The sequence below is a fragment of the Pithys albifrons genome, chromosome 3 (genome assembly GCF_047495875.1).
Source record: "Pithys albifrons albifrons isolate INPA30051 chromosome 3, PitAlb_v1, whole genome shotgun sequence".
NCBI lineage: Eukaryota > Metazoa > Chordata > Aves > Passeriformes > Thamnophilidae > Pithys > Pithys albifrons.
In genome coordinates, this window is record NC_092460.1 from 55,014,877 (window position 1) to 55,040,433 (window position 25,557).

General features: G+C 42.2%; 1 protein-coding gene across 1 annotated transcript in view; it reads right to left on the reverse strand.

Annotated features, from left to right (window-relative positions):
• Nucleotides 1-976: 976 nt before the first annotated feature.
• ELK3 (ETS transcription factor ELK3) overlaps nucleotides 977-25,557 on the reverse strand; it is a 36,776-nt gene continuing 12,195 nt past the window's right edge. Inside the window, exons 2-5 of the mRNA XM_071552041.1 lie at nucleotides 19,933-20,141; nucleotides 10,379-11,173; nucleotides 5,239-5,361; nucleotides 977-2,587 (exon numbers count right to left, since the gene is read on the reverse strand). Of these exons, the coding sequence (XP_071408142.1) occupies nucleotides 2,489-2,587; nucleotides 5,239-5,361; nucleotides 10,379-11,173; nucleotides 19,933-20,139 (1,224 nt within the window). The 5' untranslated portion in view covers nucleotides 20,140-20,141 and the 3' untranslated portion in view covers nucleotides 977-2,488. The remainder of the gene's footprint in view (nucleotides 2,588-5,238; nucleotides 5,362-10,378; nucleotides 11,174-19,932; nucleotides 20,142-25,557) is intronic.

The following is a 25,557-nucleotide window of genomic DNA, read 5'->3' on the forward strand; positions in this document are numbered from 1 at the left end:
TCCCAGTTTCTGCCATGAAGTTTTACTGGATTCTCTTACATCCTTTAATTTGTTTCAATAGGATTTTGTCCCAGAACTGCTGTTACTTGCTATATTTTAAAAAAATCCAAAAGCACTCAACGGGCAGGAGAGTAGGAGGGAAGGTGTGGGTGTGTTGAGCCTTTTGAAAAGAATCTGCCTTCTTAATAGTAAAACCTTAGAAGAAATAAAATCATGAGAATCTTTTAATAATCTTTTTTGTCACATACTCCCTCCTCTCCTGTTTATCTGGTATTTTTTGCAGGGTGATACTCAGTTTTTAAGACTATATTGTCAGGAGTATCTACCTTTACTTTTTAAACTTCATGTCTGTGCCATGTTCTCCCATTGGCTGTATTGGCGGGTACAAGACAGGACTCCACTGCTGCTCAAGCCTTAGAGGTATAACTAGCTATTCATGCTTCTTTAAAAGTGAGGTGAGAGCTGGCTCTAGAGTGTGAAGTACTTGTCTCCCTGTAACTTGGTTATTGCAAAATATTCCGTGTACCTGGGAGGAATGCATTGGAAGAGAAATGTTTGATCTGTGAGCCGTAGTGATTTATCTCCACCAGCCTAGTCAATCCCATCAGTTTCATTCTGCGCTTTCTTCAACCTCTTCTGATTTTACTTAGTGTAAAATTTGCCTCTGCTCATGAACTTTGCACAGGTTCATCTCCTGGTTTTACCCTGTGGTTTGGTACATTGTGGAGCTCTTAAAACGCTGCATCAAGTAAACGACTTCCCAAGTGTTTCATTTGTTCTCCTCATGTCTTGTATCTAATTGTTCTGTTTATCAGCTGCTACTTTGTCGAGATACAGCAGGTTTTTATCCTGTTTAATTACTCCAGGTGGAACTGAGGAGTCATTTTTGGTTGTGCAATCCAGGAGCCTGAGGAAAATTCCTGCTGTCTTTTGTCAGACCACCTCTGCCCCAAAAATGGCTTTTCAACATCAGAACTGCATTACTGAAATGTTTATTTAGCACCTTTCAGGCTGAAGGATCCAAAAGCACTTTACAAATAACTACACACATCATCACTGAAATGCATCCAAGCAGAAAATCGGCAGACAACTCACTGCATACATTTCAAAAAGAACGGACTTTTGGCCAGAAAGCAAAGTCAAGGCTCTAATGACCTGTTGTAAACAGGATTCTGATTTTGGTTTGGTTTTTGAAGGTCTCATCTGAAAAACCTAGAGGGTAAAGCTGCATTCAACCCAATTTAGCCACCTCTGAAAAACGGAGATTTGCATCAACCCTGCCAAGATTAGAATCTGTGGTGCCAGGGAGTCTGGCCTAATCCTAACCTGACATTTAGATGACTAAACCATCACCTCAAGGCAGAGAACATACCCAGTAAGTTCAAGTTGCCAGTATATAGTAATACAGTGCTGGTTTTTCATCCAGAATTCAGCTGTTTATACATAAACATCCCACATACACAGTCTCTGCCTCTCTGCAAGCACCAGGCATTAATCTCCAAACCTGTAACTTTTCCAGTTTCAGGGGAAGGGGAAATGGGACCTTCTGAGCTTGAGTAGCTGCTATAGTCTTTCCAGGGAAGTAGTAGAAGGCACTTGGCATGGCTGAACAAAGCATCTGGAAATTCTCTATCAGGAATGATCCTCATGCCCTGGAAGGACAGGGATTACCTGCAGTCTTTCCAGCTGTAATGTTGACAGTTCGTAAGATGTACAGACCACATAAATTTCTTTTCAACAGAAGTATTCTCAAATACTGGAAATGTCTCCGCCACACACAGCTCAGTTCCTCCCTGTGCAACTCACCAGAAGAACTTGGGCACACATGTGTATATGTGGCTTTGTCACTCCTAACTACATCTCCTGACTGTAACATGGATTACGTTTTTCATGTCTTCAGCAAACAAAAATTACAAGGCTATTTTTATACAATTTGAAAGCACTTAATACAAAGTTACATTAATACACTGCATCATATGGCCTATCCCTGGAGAAAATACTGCAATACTACCATCGGGTTGTTCAATACTAGTCTTTTTTCTTTCAACTTTTTGTCTTAATACTAGAAAATATATAAATCATTTACATGACTTTATGCAAAAGAAGGCACAGCCGGTTATAGTTTACACAAGCACAATGCATAATACGCAGAAAAAGGGATTAAGAAGAAGCTTCACATCCCTATTAGATACATTGTTGCAAACCATTAAGAAAAGGACTTCATCAACAACAGAAGTGTTCAACACTTGAGAGCTATGATATAAAAAAATTATAATTCATTTAATGCATAACAGATTTATATATACTTTTATATATAAACACTGTTGAAAAATGCTAACATAATAAAAGTAGACTATCCATGTAATGAAAAGTGCAAACCAAAGTAATAAAGGGTTTTCACAATGTCCTTCTCATAACACAGGAAAAACTAGCCCATAGGAATGAAGTGTTATATCCACCAATACATCCTTGGCATGATGAGGCATCATCAGGATTTCTGAGCGTTTGGAGAAAGCAGTACTGGTGAGGAGGCTCTGTCCAGACTGGGCAGTGGCACTGGTATGTGACCATTTAGCAGAGTTGGAAACTGTAAGAGGCCAAAAGGTAAAAATTACTCTTTATCTCAAAACATTCAGCCCAGAAGCACATGGATGTAGCATTAGCAGCTGGCTCCAGATGGTTTCAAGACCTGTGATGTCTCTACAATAAAATACATACCAAATGACTGCATCATCCATTAGGAATGCAAAATAGAGGACAAAACCCAGATAATCTGTAAATGTACAGGGCTATAAAAATCCACTATTGGCTATATTTTATATAAAAGTTCACATAATACATTTATCATCACCCTGGGGAAGTGAACACTAGAGAAATCTTTGCCATCCATACTGTTTCCAAAAATGTTTTTCAGCCTACCATCTATCAATTACAATACATCCTTTTTGTCTCCCCTTGATTAAAGCTATACAGAAAAGAGCTTTGCAAAAGTCTAAGTCGATGCAGTTTTAGGGCAGAAAAAGTACAGTTGGGAATACAAAGTATGGGGAAAATTACTCCCAAGTAATTACAATTTCTCTTTGTATTCACTAAGAAACTATAGCTATGCCAAATGAAGCAGAATATATTATTATATTAACCTGCTGCTTCTGAAATACCATGCACAAAATACTTACTCAACACAGAAGCCATATATTCCTAGTTCATGACAGCATCCTGACTATAATTTGCCTGCAGTGATGTGTATTGACTAGTTCTTAATATCTGACCTGAGAAAAAGTAAGGCAAGTAGGTGGAAAAAACTTGCTGCAGCAGGAGGCAACAATTATCCCAGTGAGAGATACTGATCTGGCCTCAAGGCCCAGCTCCATGAGCTGCACTGTTGGCTTGAGAGAGGCAGAGCTGAACAACAGAGCTCTCAGCCTCAAACATCTGGTATATTTTCACCCCTTACAAGATGAGTCCTTCGAGAGCCAGCTCTGGTGTAATCATTTTCTGTGCATGCACATAATCTGCTTGTAACAAGTTTCCTCTTCCACTAAGATGTCAGCTAATGATCCCTGTCTTCCACCATTCCATTGAAAATCAGGCCAAGCAGTGCACGCTCAGCAGCAAGTGAGAAGGGGCTGGCACCACCCTCCTGGTGTGCCCAGGACTGCCCGATCCCTTTCTTAACCAAACTTCAGGAAATGTTTCCCTGACTGCTGCCAAGATTCACTAAAACAGATCTTGATTACAAGCTCTTCGCTGACTAGTTGGTTGGAGTGTGGGCTGGCTTGTGCAGGCAGCCTGAGGAGAGCTCTGCCCTGACGCCCACACTGGCTGACCCATCAGTTCTCAGTGGGGTTGGCCAGGCTTCAGGCTGTGGTTTTCATTTCCTATTTGCTGTTAAAATAAAGCTCTGTGCTCTACAACTTGTCTGTGTGGACTTTGCCTGAATCAAACATCATTTATAAGGCCCTTTGGGTCTCTCAGAAGGGAAAGCCAAGGCCACTCCTCACTTCAGTTCCCACAGGAGATGGCCAGCGTGTGTCCATACAAGCTCATTTCAGGCCTTGCCACAGGCATTTCTCTCTCAGATGAAATGTTTGGCTCTTCTTAACACATGCAAAACTAATGTCCAATAGGAATTAATGAGTTTATCTGAAACACAAATAAGGAGCCCTGAGCTCCATGTGCAGCTGTCCCACTGGAGGCAGAAGGGCTTACCACCCCAAAGAGGCTGTACCTGAGCAGGGCACTTGAGCTGAAGCCCAGCCTTGGATCTGGGCTGTCAGTTTCCCTAGAGGTTCAGAGACTAACACAGGGTCCCTGTCTTAACAGTAGACTCCTCTGTTAGTGCTGCCCGCCCCACCCCAGCAGCCAAGGTGTTCATTCCAGAGGTGTCCCTGCATTCTTTAGCTGGACAGATGGCCTTTGGGTTCCTGTGCTTCTTGACCATCAGCAGAACATGATTTCTTCTGTGACTTAATGAATCAGCTGTTTGGCAGCAGCTACAGCTGGAGCTGCTAATACCTTCCCCACCATCTTCTTCCTAAGCCTCAAGCAAATGGTGCAGCCAAGTGCTGTGGCCATCACGGGTCAATTAATAACTTTTGTATTTACCACATCTTTATAAAACCTTGAGATTTTTACTCTGTCAATACCTCAGACAGTGGACACAATGCTGCCTTTCAGCTGGTACAGAGAGGTCATGCTCAGAGGTATGTCCTCAGTTAAGGACTCATGGATAACTTGCAGAACTGGAAACGGAGCCTTCAGGTTCAGAGTGTCCTTATTGTAAATACAACTGCGTCTTTCTGAGTGAGAAGTGGCTCATTAAGACAAAAGGATAAACCTACACCCACCTTACTGTGTGAAACCCAAACTGCTCTTGGTTTTCCCAGAGCCATGTTCCACCCCTCTCCTGGCTGGTCCCTGACTGGTTTGCACTCTCTAAGAGAAGCTCTGAGAGCTCAGTTACCTGCTCTTTCTGGGGTCCAGCATGTATTTCTGTTTCCTTCACACAGAATGTGTGTGCTTGCTGCAGTGGACTCTGCCCTGTAGGTTTTGACTGCGCTGCCAAGGATTTAAAGAAGGTAAAAGTAAGTAAGCCTCTCTATAAATAAAGTGCCTGTTAACTCCTGTACTTTCTTCATCAGTTTGAAAGGCTCCAGACCCAAGTGAGGAGATGTTCCCCTGATGTCTCTTCCACATATACACCTTTACCAATGAAACCTGTGCATTGGAAAGACCTACCTGGAACAGAGTGTTTGGTCCCTGCAGCCTGGCAGGACTCAGAGGAGCAACAGGACTGAGGCTGCTCCAGAAATGAATGCTAGACAGCAGCGGGCTGGGGGTCAGCAATAATCCACTGGGGGTCTGCAAGACAAAAAGCCACTCCATGACACACGGCTCAGGAGTTACAGCTCCATACAGCAGTCACCACCCCTACAGTCCTACACATTGTCTACTGGCTCTATTTCCCCGTAAATTCAGACATACAGCATGGTTGGCAGCAGCGGCCCATCCAGCCCTGCCACCTGACTCTCCACTGGTCAACACTGGATACCTGCATATGTAATATTCCTTCATATGCAAATTGATTTATGTTTGCTTAAGGAAAAGTAGTTATTGTTTATGTGAACCATGCTCATGCAACTGTGTAGAATAATACCGTATGTGCCCCAATGTCTGCCAACTCTGCCCAGTCTCCTTCAGAATCAGTTTTTACCTTTTGAAGGGCAGCAATTGCTTAACCTGACTGCAGATGTTGAGCTATTAATGTAATCGTGTGTGGAGCCAGAAGAGTCACTCTGAAGTTCACTCCCTGATGGCACCTTGTCATACTGGAAGAGGCTTCAGGAAACTGGCAGTGCACAGGTTGACACGAGGAGAGACAGGTGACGGGCTGGGTGCCCAGAGGGACAGCAGAGAGCAAAGCTGATTGTTTGAAAAGAACCAAAACATCCAGAACCAAGAATCCAAGGCCCTTCCTAAATCAGAGGTGTCTCCTTCCAGTGCCATGGTGCGCAAAAATTGCTAGGAATGCTCTTAGCATTTCTAAAGCACAACTGGATGAGAGGTAGACTTAAAGCACATGCAAATCTTGATTCAAATGAAGAATCACTGGAATTATTCTGTACCCAGAAGTAACTTCTATTGTTTCAAAAAGGAACACAGAAGTGATGTGACAGTTTTGAATAAAGTATTTGGCAGGAGTTAATCTCACCAGTAATCTTCATGCCATTTATCAAAAGCAGTTCTGTTTCCCAAAGCACTTAATGCATTTGAGTATACAGTGAGCAAGTAAGCATGTGCTTTGCTGTATAAGACAAGTGCCTCAGAGCTCTGTTGAACTGGGATATCCATTTGTTCACACTTTAAAGTATGTAAAGAGAAGACGGAAGATAGGGAGTACTTCAGTACATACTGGTCCCTGCTAGATTCCCACCAGGACAGAAATATATGCTCCACATGTGGCAATTGCAACTGGGGGTTTCACTTACCAGCTGCCCACACTGCCATTCACACCCCGTTGCCAGGACTCTGCAGTGAGCAGGCTCATACAGGCAGGCACCACAGGTCATGTGGATTTCCAAATACAACAGACATGAATTGCAAAAGCAGTACCTGAGGGATCAGCTGTGGTGTTTGAGGCTTTGTGCAAACACACAGGAATACAGACCTGCTGTGACCTGCTTGCGCTGGAGTTCACAACAGGGTCAAACAATTAGTTTAACGCCAGCAGAAGAGATGGGATAGAGAAGAAACAGCAAACATTGAAGTCCTCCCAGTGACTCAGGTGTTTGATAGGCTGTTTAATACAAAGAGCTTAGCTGTTCTTGAAAGGATGGTTTATCTAAGGACTCTCAGAAGAAGCAAGGTTTGTGGAGAAATGTACAGGGAAAGGACACTGCCACCTTCCTTATGCTGAAGGTGGTGGATCAGAAATACCAAACCACCACAATGATGTCCCAAGGACTAATAAACCTGTGGTATCACTGGGAAAGCAGAAGGTGTTGAAAAAATCAGTAGTAAATCGGCAGTAAATCAACAGGTGTGATGGTCACAGGAGTACCAGTGAAGTCAGGATTAGGACATATTTGCGTGACAACAAAAGAGGGGCTGGCAAGGAGAAGACTTCTGTCTTGATGTCACCAAATGACAGCTCTTGTCAAGAAAGCTGAAAAAACAAACCTGACCAGCAGGCACTTGCGAACAGCTCCCTTAAAAACACTCTCTTCCCAGAACAATGGTGCTTCGTGGGGCAGGAAATCAGCAGCACCAGTGAGAGCCCCTTCCCGGTGCTGTATTACAGGTTGATGCTCCACTGGCAGGCGACTGTTGACGGAGATTTACGAGACTGACAACCTACTGAATTAGGTCAGGATAAATACTCAGATCTACTTACAGAAGAGCCTACTAACCTTAAAACCAGAGATGTAAGCAGCAAGACCCAACAACATTCAACTAAGGACACAGTATTGTGCCAATAGTACTAAGAGCTCCAGTGAGCAGACTTCGTTCTTAATTTGTGCTCTAAGAAGCTGCAGATATCCAGAACTGAAAATGCACTTCCGGAGAAGGTCTTTTGACAATAATAAGGAAAAATTGGACGTGTTTATTCCTACCTAGATACAGCCAGAGCAAGTCTTCAGAGAGGAGATTTGAAATTGAGTTGCCCTCCATTCATCTCTGGAAGCATGCTAGCATGCCTAACAACAGTACAAAGCAAAAGCTCATGTCCTCTGGTGAGCAGAGCACTGATGTCTGCAAGTTCTGCCAAAGACAAGAGCCAGCCAAAGCAAGCCTCCAAATCTGTTTAATATATAATGCAAAAAGGGCACAGGGCCTCCCAGGCTTGTTCTCAGTATCACCCCATCAGCCAATCATCAAAACCACCAGAGAAAACATAAGTGTAAACAACACCACAGGACAGGCTATCCCTAAATTACATGTGGAAATTGATGTGTCACTTCATTTTCTGCCATCATGCAGCTGTACATCTGGTATTAGATGTGGAAACCATTCCGAAGTTCCTACTTAAAAACCATCATTATAATCCAAGCATAGGAACAGTTTAAATAAAAATAATTCATTGCAAGAGAGGATTATTTTAAGCAACAATGCTCATGGCTCCTGACTTCTGACAAACAATGTGTGTAAGTACAATCTTGTCACTTCTAGCTGTTAGATAACAGATAAGTGCTGTCACACAAACATTACTTCCCAGGTCATTAGGCACGTGCTGGAGCCTGGATGGTGTCTGAGGATACAATAGGGAGCATGCATGTGCTGGCTGCAGGCATGCTACTTTGCCCCTAAGGAAAACAGCGTGTTGTAAATTTAACAAATGTTAAAGCAGAGGCCTGAAGAAAAAGTGTGCATCAAAATTATATATCCACATTGGCCATGGGAGAGCCAACAAAAGTAACAAAGTAACAAGTGTAAGTAATCTGCAAAAGAAGCAAGTGCTGAACAAAATCTCAATATCTCTCTTTGAAGCTAACCAAATAGAAAGCTGATATTTCTCTACCAAAGTATGGTGCTGTATGCTCTCACATCTTCAAACCCATCTTTCTGTTCTGAAATTGCTTGTGTGTTCATGTGCCCTTTCACAGGGCTCCACCCAAGAGTATTCCTCAGGACCAGCAGGTAAAGTGGAAAGTCATCTGAAATATGCTCTCAGGCAACAGCACCTTCTCTGAACCTGCATCACTTCTGGAGCAGACATCCTGTTCTGCACTTGCCCCATGGCAGCAGGTGTCTCCTACTGGGATCTGATAAACCAGAGAACATTTGATATGATGCATGTTCTTCCTTAGATAATGGGATTAACAGCAGATTTCCAATCTAAATTACGGCTTCAGTTATTCTGCATCATGGTATTACACTCATCAGGGCCTTTGCTAGTCATCCTGCTAAAGGAGTGCCACAATCCTCTATATAATTCCCTTCTACATCTCTTGGGGAAGTAAGTACACCAGTTTATAGACGAATGAGACAACTGATTGTTCAAAGAAATAATTACAAAATGAGGAGATAAATCTCTGTTCATACTGTGTTTTGGGGCAGCAGTAGATAAAAGCTGCTTTGTAATAACTCATGCTGTCATTGTGTCTGGTTGGCATCTGATGTGATTTGTCAGATTTTCTCCCTACAAGCAAAATACTATGGCTATACCACAGAGGTTACAAAAGTTTGTCAATGCACCTCAATTTTGGTTTTCCGCACTTCTCTTCTTCCTGCCAAACATACCTTCGCTCAAAGGCTTTGTCATGTCAAAAATACAGGTGACAGCCCACAAAATCCTCATTGTTGGTGAGACAAATTTTAGCTCAGTGGCTGACAGGTGAGTCTGAACTGCACAAACTTGCTCTGCAGCCAGCTGAAAAGCTCTGAAAGAGTGAGTGCAGTGCTGGCTGTGAGCCCTTGCCGACACTCACTGCTGCCAGGCCTTTGTGCCACGTGGGCATACAATGCTGCCAGCACCCAACACCTCTAACACTCCGAGCAGGGAAGAGGCAGTGGGATTCTGGATACATATGTCTCTTAGACACTCTGACGTGAGCGACTGCTTGTAACACAACTTTGTATTTATTTTTTTACTGTTCAGTTTGGTACTTTCAATGCTAGCATTTGCATCAACTGTTATTTCGTGGCTGGGGATCTTATTGGGATAATCCCATATTGGGATAATTTTACTCTTGGATTTTTTTATTTAATTTTGCAGTGGTACTGTAAGACATAACCCACCAATGACTGCACTCAGTCATAACTGTGATTTTCTTCTTCTGCTCTGAACTCCTAAATTATTTTTTCATAGACTTGTTTGAAAATGAGAACTTGCTTTTGACATTACCACAAATAAGTGATTAAAAAGAATCTGGTTATTCAGTAGGAATGTGCTGAAGGGAAGCTCTGGCAAGGACTCTGTGGATCTGTACAACTTTGGAAATCGAAACTGGCTTCAGCCTTAGAAACCACATAATTTGCTCTGTATTCAAAAATTGATAAAAAGGTCACAATATTTCCATGGATACAACATCTAGTAGAGGAATCTAACCAATCATCCCATAATGCCCATGCTCAAGTTGTGATCTACAAAACCCCTGTGGTTTTGGTTTTGCCTTTTAACTGCTTGTTTCACAAACCTGGAGGCTTGTTTGAGCCGATAAACAGTGCACTAACAGCTGCCCATCTCCTTATCCTTTCAGGCAGTCTGTGAGCTTTTCCCACACTCATGGAGGAACAAACCCCAGGAGGAACCTACTTTCCACCCCTTGTTCAGAACACTTTCCCCTATGGTTTTTTTTTCCTATCAGATGATGACAGCCCCACAAGAGCTTACACTCTTGGCCACATGGAGGAATACCTGGAGACAGGCAGGTCTCACCTGTGCAGTGAAGAAAGCTGGAGTCAGGGATCCCGAAGGAAGCGCAGGGCTGTTCAGGGCAATGGAACCAATGTCGGTGCTGGAGAGAACCATGGGTGGGGCAGAGATTTCCAAGCCTTTGGGTTTTTTAGCCTTTGGGGGAAGAGATGGAGATTTTGCCTTGGAGCCTGAGGAGAGGTTCAGAGGCTCAAGGGAATCTGAGTCGTGGCAGCTGGACTCAAAGAAGAAGCTCCTCTGTTCTGTAGGGAAGGGTGAGGTGGGAGACAGAGAAGGCGACCTGGAGGAAGATGATGATGGAGATGAAATGCTGGCACTGTTGGGTAGCATTAAGGAAGATATTTTAGCTGATACTGAAGAGCTGAGGAAAGCAGAGGCAGCTGCTGTTTCAGAAGTAGAAGGCAATGACACTACAGGTCTCGTAACTTGTTTATCTGTTTTGTTTGTCACAAATCTGATAACAGTCCGAACTTCTTCAACTGGTGTGTTTCCTTCTGACTTCTCCTCCAGTTTTTCTGTTTTGATTGGCTTGTAAGGGTCTGGCTGGTTCTGCAAGGAGTTGATGGTGAAAGAGGAGTACAGGCCAGAGTGGATATATTCATTACGGCTTGTGCATTTCAGTGCTGACAAGCTGTGCTTGTGCTGATCCCTGCTCTCAGAAGGCATTTTACAGTCGCTGTCCTGCAGCAAAAGACTCTCTCTGCTGATTTCCACAGCATGCGGATCCATTTTTAAAATCTCAGGAAAGGAGACAAACTTGTATACAAACTTTTGTCCAATCACTTTCTTGATGATGTTCTGTAAATACAAAAGAAGGTGCTAGAAAGATCAGCATCTCAGAGGCACTCGGTACAGCAAAAACAAGGGTCCCCTTTATGGAAAGAACCAATTCCCTTTGGGATCTTTTCTAACACAATGCCCAATATCCCCAAGGATGTGTGAGCTACTCCACAGAGGCACTTTACGGCACCAGGCCCAGGAAAAGTGACTGTGTCATTTCATTTACCACCCTAAGACAAGTGCTGTGGAACAAAAGAAGCAATATGTCCTGACATTTCCATGCTAATTTCTCTCTTCTTGAAGCCCCTGGTGGAGAGTTTGTCTTTAAGTCACCTCTGAAAAAAAAATAGAATGAATACAAACATACTCCCTATTTATATATGGACAGTACATAGTGTAGTGCCTGCTCCACTACACCTTATTGTGCCACAAAAGCAAAGCTCGTTTTGTGAAAGGATCTGCACTTGGGCATCAGAACCTCGTCTTTTAGCTGAGCTGCTGCATTCTGTTATTCATCTGTCTGACTGTCCTGGCATTTCATTCAGGCACCTTCTTGAATACAAAACTAATCCTACAAAGAGCCCTGGGATGTAGCTTTGCATTACAGGTCAGGAACTGTGGCACAAATGGATAAAGTTGTTTCCCAAGTTAATAACAGGGAACTGTAGCAAGGAGGAGAATTAAATTCAGGAAGCTCAAACTAAAGGCACAAAGCTGCCCTCTTCCATGCTGAATTGTACACACATCTACCCACCTGGTAGATGCTGCAATGACTTTTTTTTCCCTCCAAAGGTTCAGAACAAATAGTCAGCCCACAGGATCTCAGTCTGCATGAGCTTTAATTCCTATGGCTTTGGACTCAACCTAATTAGGTGAAACATTGGATGGATGCACTTTTTCTGCACTCTTATTATTGCATTCCTTTTCAAAAAAGGAAAAACCTCCAAACTAGTCACGTAGGAAGGAAACACCCCAACAGGACTTTACTTTTTCTAATATATATATTTTAATTTAAAATAATACGTCTCCTCTGCTCCTGGCAGCTTTGAGTTATTGTTACATGAAGCACTGACAAGGGAGAGCCTCCTTGGAAAATGTGACTCCCAGCAGAAAAAGATTAAACGTGTTTCAAGGTGGCACTTCTACACTGATGCAGGCCTGAAACAGGGAAACACTGCTATAAAAAGCAACTGAATGGGCTGGATGAGTTTATACTTCCTTTGTTATTATTAAATATAGTTATATTTTAAGAAGCTCACAGTGCTGCTCCTCTGACTCTGCCAGCCCGCAGCAGAGGCCCACTTAACCATGGCTGGAGATGAAAAGATTCAAGTGCAGATTCCTCAAGCACCTTGCCGGTTTCTCTTAATGTGTAGCCTGAGGAAATCTCCACCAGTGTGTAAGAGAAAACAGGGACAAAAATTAATGAAATGCCTCTGAAATGCCCCTGACTTTTCTGTATTTTTTTGACAACTAATTGAAGTGAAGGTAAAAAGCAGCTTCGTTCTACCATCACCTCAGTGATCTGTCAGATTCATTCTGAGCTGTGACGCTTCAAACCACAGAAGACTGTGACAGGCATCATGACAAGTAGGGGGTTTTCCTCCCTCAATTTGAAAGGGCAAGGAATGCTTCCTTATACTAAGGATTGCATTTGCAGGAAGACTAGACTACTTGCTTGGTAGCAGGACAGTAAGTATATGTGCACATTTAGCCCTATTTTTGTTGTTGTTTGAATTTCTAGGTAAATTCCCTCCTCAGCGAGCTTGCAGTGAGTGCCAGCAGGTGCCAGGCAGGGCTGCAGAGAGCCAGGGAGGGCTGAGCCTGTGCAGCTGCTGGGGAGGAGAAATGGGCAGGGGCTCCAGTCGAACAGCTTAAAAAAATCTCATCAAGAGACAGCACTCTTGGACAAGCAGAGAGGGGGCAGTGAGCAGGTAAAACCCCTCTGGTCTTGGCTTTTTGACTGTTCCTCACTTGAACACTTTACACTTCCCCTTATCTGTCCCCCAGTCTACAAAACAGTGATTACAGCAAACATGACCACTCCACCCCCTGAAAAGTGCTTTGAAAGCTGGTGATGCAAACTGGGTAGAGCCCTGCCTGCTGTCTGCTGCAGCTGGAGGGATAGGTTTCTGCCCTGTCCTTCTCCACAGAGCAGCTGGCTGAGCTGGATGCCAAAGGCTCAGTGGCATGCTCAGCCTGCAGCTTAAACCAGACTATGCTGTGGCTGGGCACGGGGTTGTGTCAATGCATATGGCTTTTGGAAACTCCTCTGAAATCTATCATGTGTTTCTGGTTTATTTTCATCAGCTCTGACTCCTACTCCCTGTTTGAGCCATTTAGAGCAAAGGCATAACCATACTACCAGCATGACTGAAGGATTTCAGTGGCTTGGCTCAAACCTCTTAGCTAGCACATTAGCTGCCTGCAGGAGCCACTCAGGAGACAGCTGGGAAATGGGATCCACTTCCTAGTTGAAATTTAGAGGGGTCTCAGGAGCAGGAAGACCAGACTTTTTTCCTCCTTCCAGGAAGTGACATATAAACAGGGTGCCCGAGATCTCAAAATTTATGGCAGAGTAGGATGAACTTGTCTGTATGTCCTAAACATCCCTGCTGAAGGAAGAAGAAAGACGACACCTGTAGCTGCAGCTCATACCTCATAACATGGATGTGTTCCAAGGTCCCTAGCTCCAAGAGTACCAAGGGATGCAAGACGTGTAGGGACACTTCGGCTACAAATTCCTCACATGACTCTATGCAGGCTGCCTCCAGCTATTGGGATCCCTATCCAGAGAGAGGGCTGCTCACACTCCAGTGCTTGAAGTACTGCAAGCTGGCAGAAGGTACCTGTAGCTGCACGGTTTGCTCTGAAAGATGGGGGTATGTCCACATCAGCCTGTGCAGATAGGCAGAGTCTGCTAACATCATAGATTATGCAGTTATGCTTATTATACCATGCGTGTAGAAGCTAGATTTTGTGAAATTCTTGTTGGAGGCACAGGTGCTACTACAACTGTGCACCTGTACTAACCTCTGGAAGATCAAGGCTCTCATTTAGCTGTATTTCAATCTTTCTTCACCCACCTCTATCTAGAAGACAAAGGCCCTTTCTCTGGCTGGCACCTTTGGCCATGTTCTCTGATCTCTCTGCTGCAGTTCACTGGATATCCCTTTCTTCTCACATGAAACACAAACCATTTTATGACTCTTTTTGAGGCAGGGGCTCTTGGGTTTTCTCTTCTACCCATCACCTCTTACTGAGTTTCAAATTCTTTACTCTTTACTCCTATCTTTCCATACAGACAGCACTATATAACTACTTTTATGCTATTTCAGTCAAGCATTTTCTTCACTTCCATACATCACTCTCAAAAGAGGCTCTTTCCAGTTTTCTAAAAAGGTATTTTCTAATGCTTCTTCAAGTATTTCCTTTTAACACCTCTGACCTGTGTCTCTACCAAACGAACAGCCAATACTCTAGCACCATCACACTGCTACTGTTTCTTTGTAAGATTCTATTTCCCCTGAGTTATCTTAGGTGAAGACCTTCCCAAAAGCAAAATAGTAGTTTCCATTACCACTTTATATCCTGAAGTTCTGTAAGCAGATAAGAAAGGGACCCTCTTCCCAAAACAATTTTTCCATGCTGCCACCCACACTTGGGCCTTAAAAATAGGAACTAGTAACCAGAGCACTGTGTTTGACCTGTTATGGGAGGGGAGCGAACGCCTCGGACAACTCTGTATGCTGAGAGCACCTGAGGAGCTCTGTTCCCTGTACCACCACAAAGCAGCCACACTATTTATATATGATACATCATACTGCCAACCCATCTGAACAAGTGGGCAGCCATTAACTGAAACTAAAAATGACACAGACTGAATAGCACTCATTGAGTAAAGCCTGCGGCCACATACTGTTCAGAGAGGATGCAAAAATATTGAATAGCTGTTCATCACCACAGTATGTGACTGTGTAATTAAAGATGCAGCATAACTCATGCAAGCATTAAGGTTACCCAGGGAACTGTCATTCTTTTATTTCCTAACTTCTGAGGACTTGACTTCTATAACTGCTACATCCCATTAAAGTTGGTATCTGCCTGTCATTTTCTGGATTCACCCTCCTCCCCTCAATAAAAAACCCTCATGGGAAAAACTCACTAGCTTCCCTCTTGTGTTGTCATCTTGAAATATTCATAGGGACTTTCAGGAGCCTTGAAACCCATAAAGACTTCCAAAGGTTATCTGCCATTACAGCTATCAGAAAAACAAAGTAACTGGGCAATTTGAACAAAAAGAAACTTATTAACCCTACTTATAAAGATATTGTACTTCTACACATCGAGCTAAAGTGCTTTGCATGGAAATGGCACTGAAAGGTTTCCTTGCCTGAAAGCACTACGATAGATTTCTGACCAGCAGAAGTGTGTGATATGATGGACACAAGCTGTAGGTAGAGAGTGCAGGCAGCCTTTCCTCAGTGCTGTCATCTGTTCTGCTGCTCTGTTGAGGCAACAGGGGAAATGCATTAAACAGAAATAAGGTGTGGGGTGGGGGGCAGAATTTAGGTAACACATGAAACAGGAAATGGAATCTTCAGATTATCTACAAACCTTTAGCAACCATAATCATGGTAGCTAATTACAATCAAGACATGCCATACTCTACATTTCCTGGGGTGCTTTTGATGTGAATTTAGCATAAATCTAGCCATCAGCCTCAACAGTATGTCATGCTTGCTTTCGAAGCCAGGCTAAGGAACTTGTCCTAATTGTGTTATTTTTCTCCAGTACTGGAATTAATTTACTTTTAAGTTCAGATGAATCAGATGATGAATTTTAACAAGCCGGTGTTTCCTTCAAGCGAAATGCAGGTTCATAAACCCCCATTTAGCCAGTGATCCGTTTTTATTTCTCCATGGTGAATAATTTCAAAGACAGACCATGAGGCATTAGCTCAGCGTCAGCTGTATGCAGTAGGAGCAGAGGGCAGCCAAGAATGTAAGACCCAGCCCATGGGCCCTGCACAGACAGCTTGTGTCCATCATTTCTGAAAAATCACTGCCCCTTCTCTCAAACTCACATGCTGCCAGACAACTTGGGTTATAGGTCAAGATGTCCTTGTTGATAATTCCACATGGCAAATGAAGTCTTGCCTGGAGTTCTGCCTCTTGTCCTTCCTGCTGCCACTCCCCTGTCTGCAACAGTGTTTATCCCATTTGCTCACTGTGCATTCCATTTACCCCAGCACATCCAGGTGCCAACACATCCATCACTGTCAACAGCTAAGGAGAGAACAAGGATCTCAGATGGCTCCTTAAGGCTACCTAAGAGTCTAGACTACTCTTGGTTTATCCCACAGATTGGTGAATTGTCCTGGGGAGAAGAGTGTGAAAGTCTGAGAGAGAATCTGTCACCTCACCGGCCTTTCGCCTTTTGTTCTGCAAAGAGGAAAAAAGAATGTCAAGGAGCTTTTCCCCTCCCTTCCTGACTTCCCTTCTATGCTATGCAGTATAGACTGAACTGAAGGCAGAGGAAGTGTTTAGGACTGAAACCAAGGTTGAGCACTCCCTGCCAGACTACTAGGACTCATTACTATCTTATGCCACTATCTCTCACACTTCAAAATCTGCAGAAGTTGCCCTGTCCCTCTGCACTCTCCCAATAATTCACCTTTCTCCACTGTCTGGGAACCTACAGGACACAACACACTATATCCACACAGAGTGAGAAGCTCCCACTGTTTTCTGCTAAAGGAGGTAGCCCTTCAATGGAAACAGCAATAGCCATAGGTTTAGTTTGGGGTTCAAACCCTAATCACAATACATGGGGAAGACAGTGCTTATCCCTCTTTCCCTCTAGGAGCTGTACCTCCAAGGGGCTGCAAAATTTCTGGAAAAAATGACCAAAATCCTTGTGCAACATTCAGATAAAACTGTCAAAGAGAAGAGAGGGCACAGTCCAGGAAAGCAGCCGTAAGAACAGCAAGAATTGCCTCTGCCAGAGCCCTAATGAAGACCCTGTACAGCCCACTCTGGCAGGTGCTGCATGAGCAGAGACAATACAGATGTCAAAGGTGCATGTGTGCTGGTGGGGGGAACTGAAAACAAAACAGGGGTTAAAGAAAAGGTTAAGGCCTAAAAGAAGCAAGGGAATCTTCAGTAAGGAGCCATTATATTCCATTAATTCGACAAGATTGGAGAGATCTCAAAGGAAAAGTGCTACAAATATCTCATCCTTTGTTTTAAAGCAATGTCTGTTCAGTCACTAACTGTGCATTTGGGCTCTGCCTGGCTATGCTGTTCATGCCTCAGCAGGCACTCTGTCTCCCCTGATCCCAGTCAAGTTTATAATCAGAGGGGATGGAGTAATATAATGAAGTGAGCCTCCTCATGCTGAGCAGAAGCCTTTTGAGCACTTAGTGAAGGGGAATTCATCACACCAACTGCTCAGAGAGCCACTGCTCTGTCCTTGTGGAATCCTTTTGTGCTTTCTCAGTCAAGCCCCTTTTGAAACATGTTAAGTGGGAAAATCTGACTTCTAGTGGACAACACACTAACAGCTCTGAATCTGAAACCAAAAAATTCTTACAGGAGAAGGAGTCCTTGCAACTAATGAAAAGTTTGATCATCAAATTGTTCATAGTTAATTTGCAGTACTCTGAGCTCAGTCCAGAAAAAATATCTAGTTTCCTCTGCCTTTTGCAGGCAGCAATCATGCCATAACTGTGTCAAACACTGGTGTTCCTCACTGTGTAATCTCATTTCTCTGCCTTTTCTGACAACCAAGATAAGCACTGACCACTAAGCATGGCTATGAACTTTTCCTTTTTAATATACAAAATCTACAAAAGTCTTTAATCTTCAAGAATATCAGAAATAGTAAAATCAAGTAATTCAGAATTTAGTTACATTATTAAAAAATATGCATTTAAGGCAAACTAATCCTCAACAAAATTTATTTTGGATTAGTAAAAACAACATAATGGTCATTCAAAAAAGCTGGAGAAACAATTTGGAAACTCCTTGAATTCACTCGAGTCTAAAATTGAGAAAAGTGAATATGAAAGATTTGTGTTCTACAAGATTTGTGTACTTGTGTTCTACAATTTTTTTTCAGTATCTTGACACATCTGAGAGATTTCCTTTCAATATCTTTCTGTTACAGCAATCAAATACTCATCCTGGTTACTCCCTGTTCTTACTTTTGCATTCTCTGTTGGACTGTTGCCACCTTGCTTCATGCAGAAGAATAATACCAAGGACTAAGTATCAGTGTGAAGGACAGTTTCCTGAGAGTGACAGTGATCTTATGAACTCCTACTATACTGCAGAAATATTATTTTCATAGATTCTAGCTACCAGTAACCTCTACTGACCTCTACTAAATTGTGGGCATGCTCATAATGTCCAAAATTCAGAAGCAAATAAAGAGATCTAGGTAATTTCAGATTACTATGTTCAATATGTTATTATTTCAGATTTCAGTTTTAAATAAACTGGTTGAAAGTGGAGCTGCCAGTAGCCAGCAGCTCTGCATTCAGTGCAGGCCTATGCTATGTACCTGTGAGAGCTTCTGAGAGTGCACAAAGAAACACAGCCTGCCAGTCAGAAGGTTACTGCCTGACCTGCACTGACTGCACGGGTCTTACTAGTTCTACCAAACTAGTTCTACTCAACACACATATCTGTGGAGGAAGCCCAAAATCCACTACATCTAACAAGGAACTAAAACTGGAGAAACCCACTACTTAAACTTGAGATACCCAGAAGATAAGTTCCCAAGTGAGAGTAAATTTAACATTCTACAGCAAATACAGTCTTCAGCTGAGATAAGCTCAGCATCAGACTACTACTCTGACAAGCAAACCCAAACATATCTCTGCTCTGACACCCACTATCTGACCAGCCACTTCTCCCTGCTTCCCACGCTTATTCTGCACCTTCATCCAGTAAGGCATCATATTAGTGCTCCCTCACACATATTATATTGCTGCTAATTAAATGATAGAAACATGGAATTAGACTAGTGCTGAAGCTAAGTCAGATTTTGTCCTAAAATGACATAGTAGAAAATTTCTAAACTCTTAGAAACACTGAGCATTTCCAGAGGAATAGTTACAGTGAGATCCTGCCGGGGAAATACTGCACTGTCACAACTGTAGAAGTGTTTCAGCATTGTATTTCCAGCTAAAGAATTACAATTGCAGAAAAGATATACCAGAAAGCTCAGACAAGACCAGCTAAAACACTGGCCAACAGGTTCTAAGGTCCAAAAGATGTGTTCCACAAAAACTCAACCCTGCCCTCCATGCTGTTCAGTTGTCCATTTGTTTTATTCTTGTTTCCCACTCAGGCAATACTTGCCTGGTAAAGCTGCCACTCTGCCTGCTGCACTGCAGACTCACTGCTCTCTATGACATCCCTCCATTCCAGAAGACCCTATGCAGGCTCTAATAATCAAACAGTTCTCTGTTATCAACAGTTATTTTATTGTTGTCAAAAGCTACAGAAAATATTGGGCAGCCACATGCATAAACACATAAAAGCAGCAGTAAGTGTAAACCCAGGTCAAAACTCCCACCTCAGGAAATGGGATGTGTAGTGTTTTCCCATGCATCTTTTAGCCTTTTATGTCCACTGTGATCACATTCAATACTGTTGTCTGCTGTAAAGACTAGTTAGAGAAACTTCTGAATAGCTTCCACAGAGAGGAGAAAGATTAACTGGTAGTGTATCTATTTTCTTAGTTTGCATGAGAATAACAAAATTTACCTTGTCATAATAGTATCTGAGCGCTCGGCTCAGCTTGTCATAATTCATATTAGTTTTGTTTTTTCTGAGTCCCCACAGCTTAGCCACTTCTTCTGCCTTGAGTAGCTTGAATTCGCCATCATTAGATGTCCAGCAAATCAGGTGCTCATGTTTCTGGTCTAGCAGCAACTGCAAAAGGAACTGCCACAGTGTGATTGCACTCTCCATACCTACAAGGGACAAAGGAGAGCAACAGTGTGAAAAACAATAGGGCGCACGTGTTCCACCCAACACTTACTTCAGTAATAAGCTCTGTGTAGGAGTCATTCTATGTAATTGAGAAAAGGGAAGCTACTAAATAATTTACAACCAAACATCCACAAGATCTACAGGTCTTCCACTCCTCTTTCAGTCCTTTTTCCCACTGCTACTTTCTGAAGGGATGCATAATATAGAGGAAGTATTTAGAAAAGCATTGCCCACATAGTTCACATGGTCCAAGGTTATCTCCAGCTGGTGTCTTCCATGGAGTGTACACAACCACCCTTCAGTGGAAGACACAGGAGGAGTGGTGGTGCGGAAAGGAGTTGATGTAATTATGCACTGAAACGGGTTTCAAACCCTGCTGTTTACTGTCATGGGGAGTACACTGAACTCATTTGGATATGAGTTCAGTGAAAAAGGTGTGGAAGAGGGAAGACCAGAGCAGTTGCCTTTGATTAGAGGATCTGAAATCACACTCCTTTCCCCTCCCACCACACACACTTAACTTTCCAGTATCATATAGCCTTTGCCTATTTTGGGTTTTAACATGGCCTGAAAATACTCTTGTTGCTTGTTTGCCAATTTGAATAGCTCAAAATGAATAGCTCAAAAGTTTTGGGTTTTTTTTCAGAAATGGTGAAAGTTCAGTACACTCAGACACAGTAAAGTGATGTTTACCATGAACCTCCTCTAACAGGGACCTTTCCTTTCATTATATACAACTAAGAACTAGGAATATTTTTAACAGTGCCTGAGCCTCACATCTAAGGTTGTTTGATTTTTTTTTCTCTGCTAACTGCCTGTGCTACTGAGCCCTCCCTAGAATAAACCTTTTGTTCAGGCACTGCAACAGAATGATAAACTGAAGACTGACTATTCCAACTTAGCAACAGGCATATAAGCAACTTAAAATTGGGGAGCCCTATCACTGACAACAATTTATCATTTTAATGAAGATGCAGCTAAAATTGACCTTTTAACCTAGAGAAGCACAAAATGAGGTTTTCACCCACTTTCAACATTCTCAGCCTTTGCATTTTAACATTGGATCAATTAATTTTATTCTTGACCTCTTCTGATTCTTCCCTTGGACATTTTACATTGCACAGATTTATTGCTGGGTTAATTGACTATGGTGCTAATGGAGCTAATTATTGCCTAGCCTCTGCATGAAACAAGGGGTATTTCTGTCTTTTTCTAGACAAGCTCATGATTTTTAATGCCCTTGCTCATTTTGTTTACCAATATATTGCTGTTTTGTGCCCTAACAGATAACAGGGACAGGATGCCAGGCTTGTTGCCTGACTCTTCCCTGGATGTGAGGACCACAAGAGGGCACAAGACTTCCAACTATCCACCACAGGGAACAAAACAGCGGGCGGCTAAGGGAACAGCTGGCTCTGCAGGTCTGCCTCAGCACAAAGGAAATCACGGTGCGTAAGGTTCACAAGTGTAAAGAAAAATAAACAGCATAAACTTCACTAGTTTAAAACAAGTTAATGATACCAGAGAACGCTGTCAATATTTTACAGAAAAACAGGATTTGGAGCTCTGTTTGGGTCCAAATAATTTCTAAGCACACTGGCCAAGTAAAGGTTTGCAGAATTAATGACGGTTTTGCTATTCTTGAAAAATCCTTAGTTCTCTAAATAACTGAGAATCCTGTCTGACTGACAAGGACAAAAACACCTATCCCTGACGCCCAGCTCTATGATGCAGTAACTACGCAGCATCTTCAAGGGTCACCAGAGGCTCCGAGGACTGTTAGGGACCATTGGAACAGAACTGCCTATGTGGACGGTCAGGCACTTTCAAAGGTTTGCATTTGATTCATTGCAATTTCATACAAATATTTTTCCACAAAGTGTAAGGCAATAAAAAAATGTACTGCTAGAATTAAATTACCTGCAAGTTACTCGCTTTACAGTTTTTAAAAGTTCCTTTAAACTACACCATCTGAGCAAGTATTAACCACTTTTAACAGATTATTTTCTATAGCTTCATACATCACAAAGTGTTCCTATTAATCTAGTATCATATATACACAGCTAAACATCATATATACATGCTTTGTAGTATTTATAAATTTTGCAATTCACTTGGCTAAAAAAGTGTAGTTATATACAACCATATTCCTTCAAAATAATCCTAGTTTTACATATTATGCAGTGATACCCTGCAAAATTTCAGCTTGTATTTATTTCTGAAGAATAAATCACAACCAGAACTGGAAAATCATAAGTAATTTATAAATATCTTTCTTCAAACCTTTATTAAAATGTGTACAGGTGTCCCACACTACAAACACCTGTCAGTAGAACTTCAGCTGAGCAAAATAAAGATGGAAGAAAATTACAGAAGCACCAATACAAATTTATCACCATATGTATAGCCAAAGCAGTATAATACACCTCAGAGACACAACTCTCTCATCCTGACCTTAAATTACACTTCTTTCAGGTGATCAGCAATTGTGGCTCTTCAGAGAGTTTAGGTGGAACTGAGCTCAAACTGAAGAGCATTTTGCTGCAGTCTCCTCAACCCAGTTCACCTCTGCCCAAGAGCACTTATGGTGTAACTACAACTAATGTTTTACTACACTTTCCATTATGAGCCTGTTTACTGATACTTATCATTTGTAAAATGTAAACAGTTTGAGATTCCATTTTATCTACTGATTATAGGCCTCACAGTGACTCAGCCATAGCCATAATGCATGAACAGCACCAGCCTGGGCGAGAGCATCCTACAGGAGTACTCTCTCCACCAACCACCTGTCCTGGTGAGTAAGGACAGGTGACAACCATCAGGTTAATACATAAAAGGTTACTGGTTACTGCCACCTTTTTCTAAGTGCTTCACTTCTTTAACCAGTTTTGATGCACTAGTAATCTCTGGGGTCACTTCAGGTGCTGGATCCAGGGCAGATGGCTGTGGCGGGATTAGGTTTAGGCAGCTCCTCACCACCCTGCTTGCCTTACCATCAGCTCTGCCAAGTGAGTGACTCTGAACAGGGTTTATAAAGGACCTGTATCCCTCTGATTTCAGCATGGATGTGCTTAGTTGGTATATGCATAAATCTTCTACTGGGTATGACCCAAGTCTGCCCCTACAGAAATGAGATTAAAACAGCTCAGTGCTGCATTGTGCTTCATCCCTCCATCTGCCACCGAGTTCCTGCATAAAGCTTCCCATATTGCTGGTATAGCAACTGCATGTATGATTCCTACCTGAGGCAAACCATGCTAATTACATTTTCAGCTGATCATTAATTGTGTGGTCCTTCTCTTCTAAGCACCACACTTGAGGCGTTCAGGTCTGGGTTGCACTGAATAGTCACAGCTGTATAACCACCTTTAACACAAGCCTTGTGCTAAACTGTATGGTGAGATAAATCTCAAATTCCTTAAATTCGGTAACCTGGTATAATCTTTGCATCTCGTTTCCATTCTGTAAAATGTGATTTGCAGGAGAACAGTTGTAGCAGGACACTCTGCCTGGAATGGGGTAAAACAACTCAAACAATGCTCTATTTGCAAAGCTGTCAGTGGTGGATGGAGAAGGGGGCTTCATGCTGCTTTTGGTGTTCAATAATGCTGAAACCAGCTGTATCATCAACCCCAAAGTTAAACATCCTAATAGTGAGATGGGTGAAGATGCGGCAAAGTACCCGATAAAGGAACAAACAAGTGATTCTATTGATAACTTACCTAAAGTTGCTGAGCTGTCACAACTGGCCTGGAAACATCTGACTGACAGTCAATCACTTTATACTAGAAGACCCCAGTCCCACTTTTTAACAGCAAGGTTTCCTAACATATCCTTCCTTTCTTGGGGCGTGTGTCCCTTGAGTGGGGGGATGCTCCTCAAGGTCACTCCTTGAGGCAGAGCAAAAGAGATTTGCCCACATCTGTTGGTATGGGTGAGTATCACCAATCTGTACTTAATAATTGGTTTTGCTAGCTTTAATATAACTGTTTTAATAGAATAATTTCAATATTGTTTCAAAATAGTGCACTATACTAGTAGTTATACCTTCTATATTGTGTGGTAAATAATTCTGATTAAGATCTTTCTGTCTAATTGGTATCAAAATATATATATTTTTTAATATATCTGGTTTACCATCGTAATCCTGTGGGACAAAGTAGTATAAAGGTTTATTTATATCTATATACTCCTTTAGAAATAAACTGTTGACAAAGTCTGGGGCTGAGACTGGATCCAGCTGGACTCTTCTCTGAGGACTTTAGAAAGCAAGGGGGTCCTTTCTGCACCCTGTGACCCAATGAGGGCTTCTCTCATAAACTTTGCCTGAAGCTCCCATTCTGTCCACGACAAATGCCCATTCTGCCTGCGGCAACAGAAAGAATTTAAGATCCTGCAGTGACAGGATTTTTTGACTTCTGTAAAGTATTTTATTTCCAATCAGGTCAATAAAAGTATTACCCTGTCTTTCTCTGTGGGCAGCATTTTGGGTTCCACAATGTATTAACTATCCTCTTGGGAGGACAATGTGGACACACAGTGTACTAAGCCTTAACTTGTGCCCCATTTGGGTGGTGAAGCAAAAGAATCACATGACAGATGTATTAGAAGACATGTCACTTAACCAAAAATCTGGTACCTGTATTAAAAGTTATTATACATTATGATTGGGAGGAGCCAGAAACCCTCAGAAAACATTATATTTAATTTCTGTATTTTCTAATTCTTTTGAATTTTTACTGAGTCAAAGGGAATTCAGTGTCTTGCCTTAGTTTGACAGAAAGGGGTGTTAGGATGTGATGACTTTCCACAGTGACCACATTTCATTCAACTTATTAAATAACAATAATATATATTCCTGTTACTTCTGTGCTCACTACAAGATTTAAAGGTTGGGCAATAAACAATACATGGAATCACCCACTGAAATACATGGATTAGAAGAAAAACAGTTTAAAAAAAAACCCCTTACTTAGATAGTGACACCCATCAATAGTACAGAATGAGAAAGCCAACTATGTTAGAAACATATATTCTGTGTCATGGAAAGCCTAATCAAAATTCATATAGACAAGAGTGGATTTTTTAATCCATTAACTTTGTAAGACTGCAAAATCAGGTGAGTCAATTTTCAAAATATTTATTCATTGTATTTGGCAGCCAAAGATGTTTGTTCTAAGCCATGTAACAAAATTTGCTAGTTTGCCCTGGCCTAATTTTACTCTGCAATCGGTTCCACTACCGCTGGTGCGAATAATCACAGGCATGGCTAGAAGGAATTATATTTGGAAATGCTGTGCTAGACAGCAAAACAATACTGCAGGACTGAGTTTTCTGAAAATCCATTTCTCTGGCAGCTGTGACAGGTAACTGCACTAACGCCACCTGCATTAA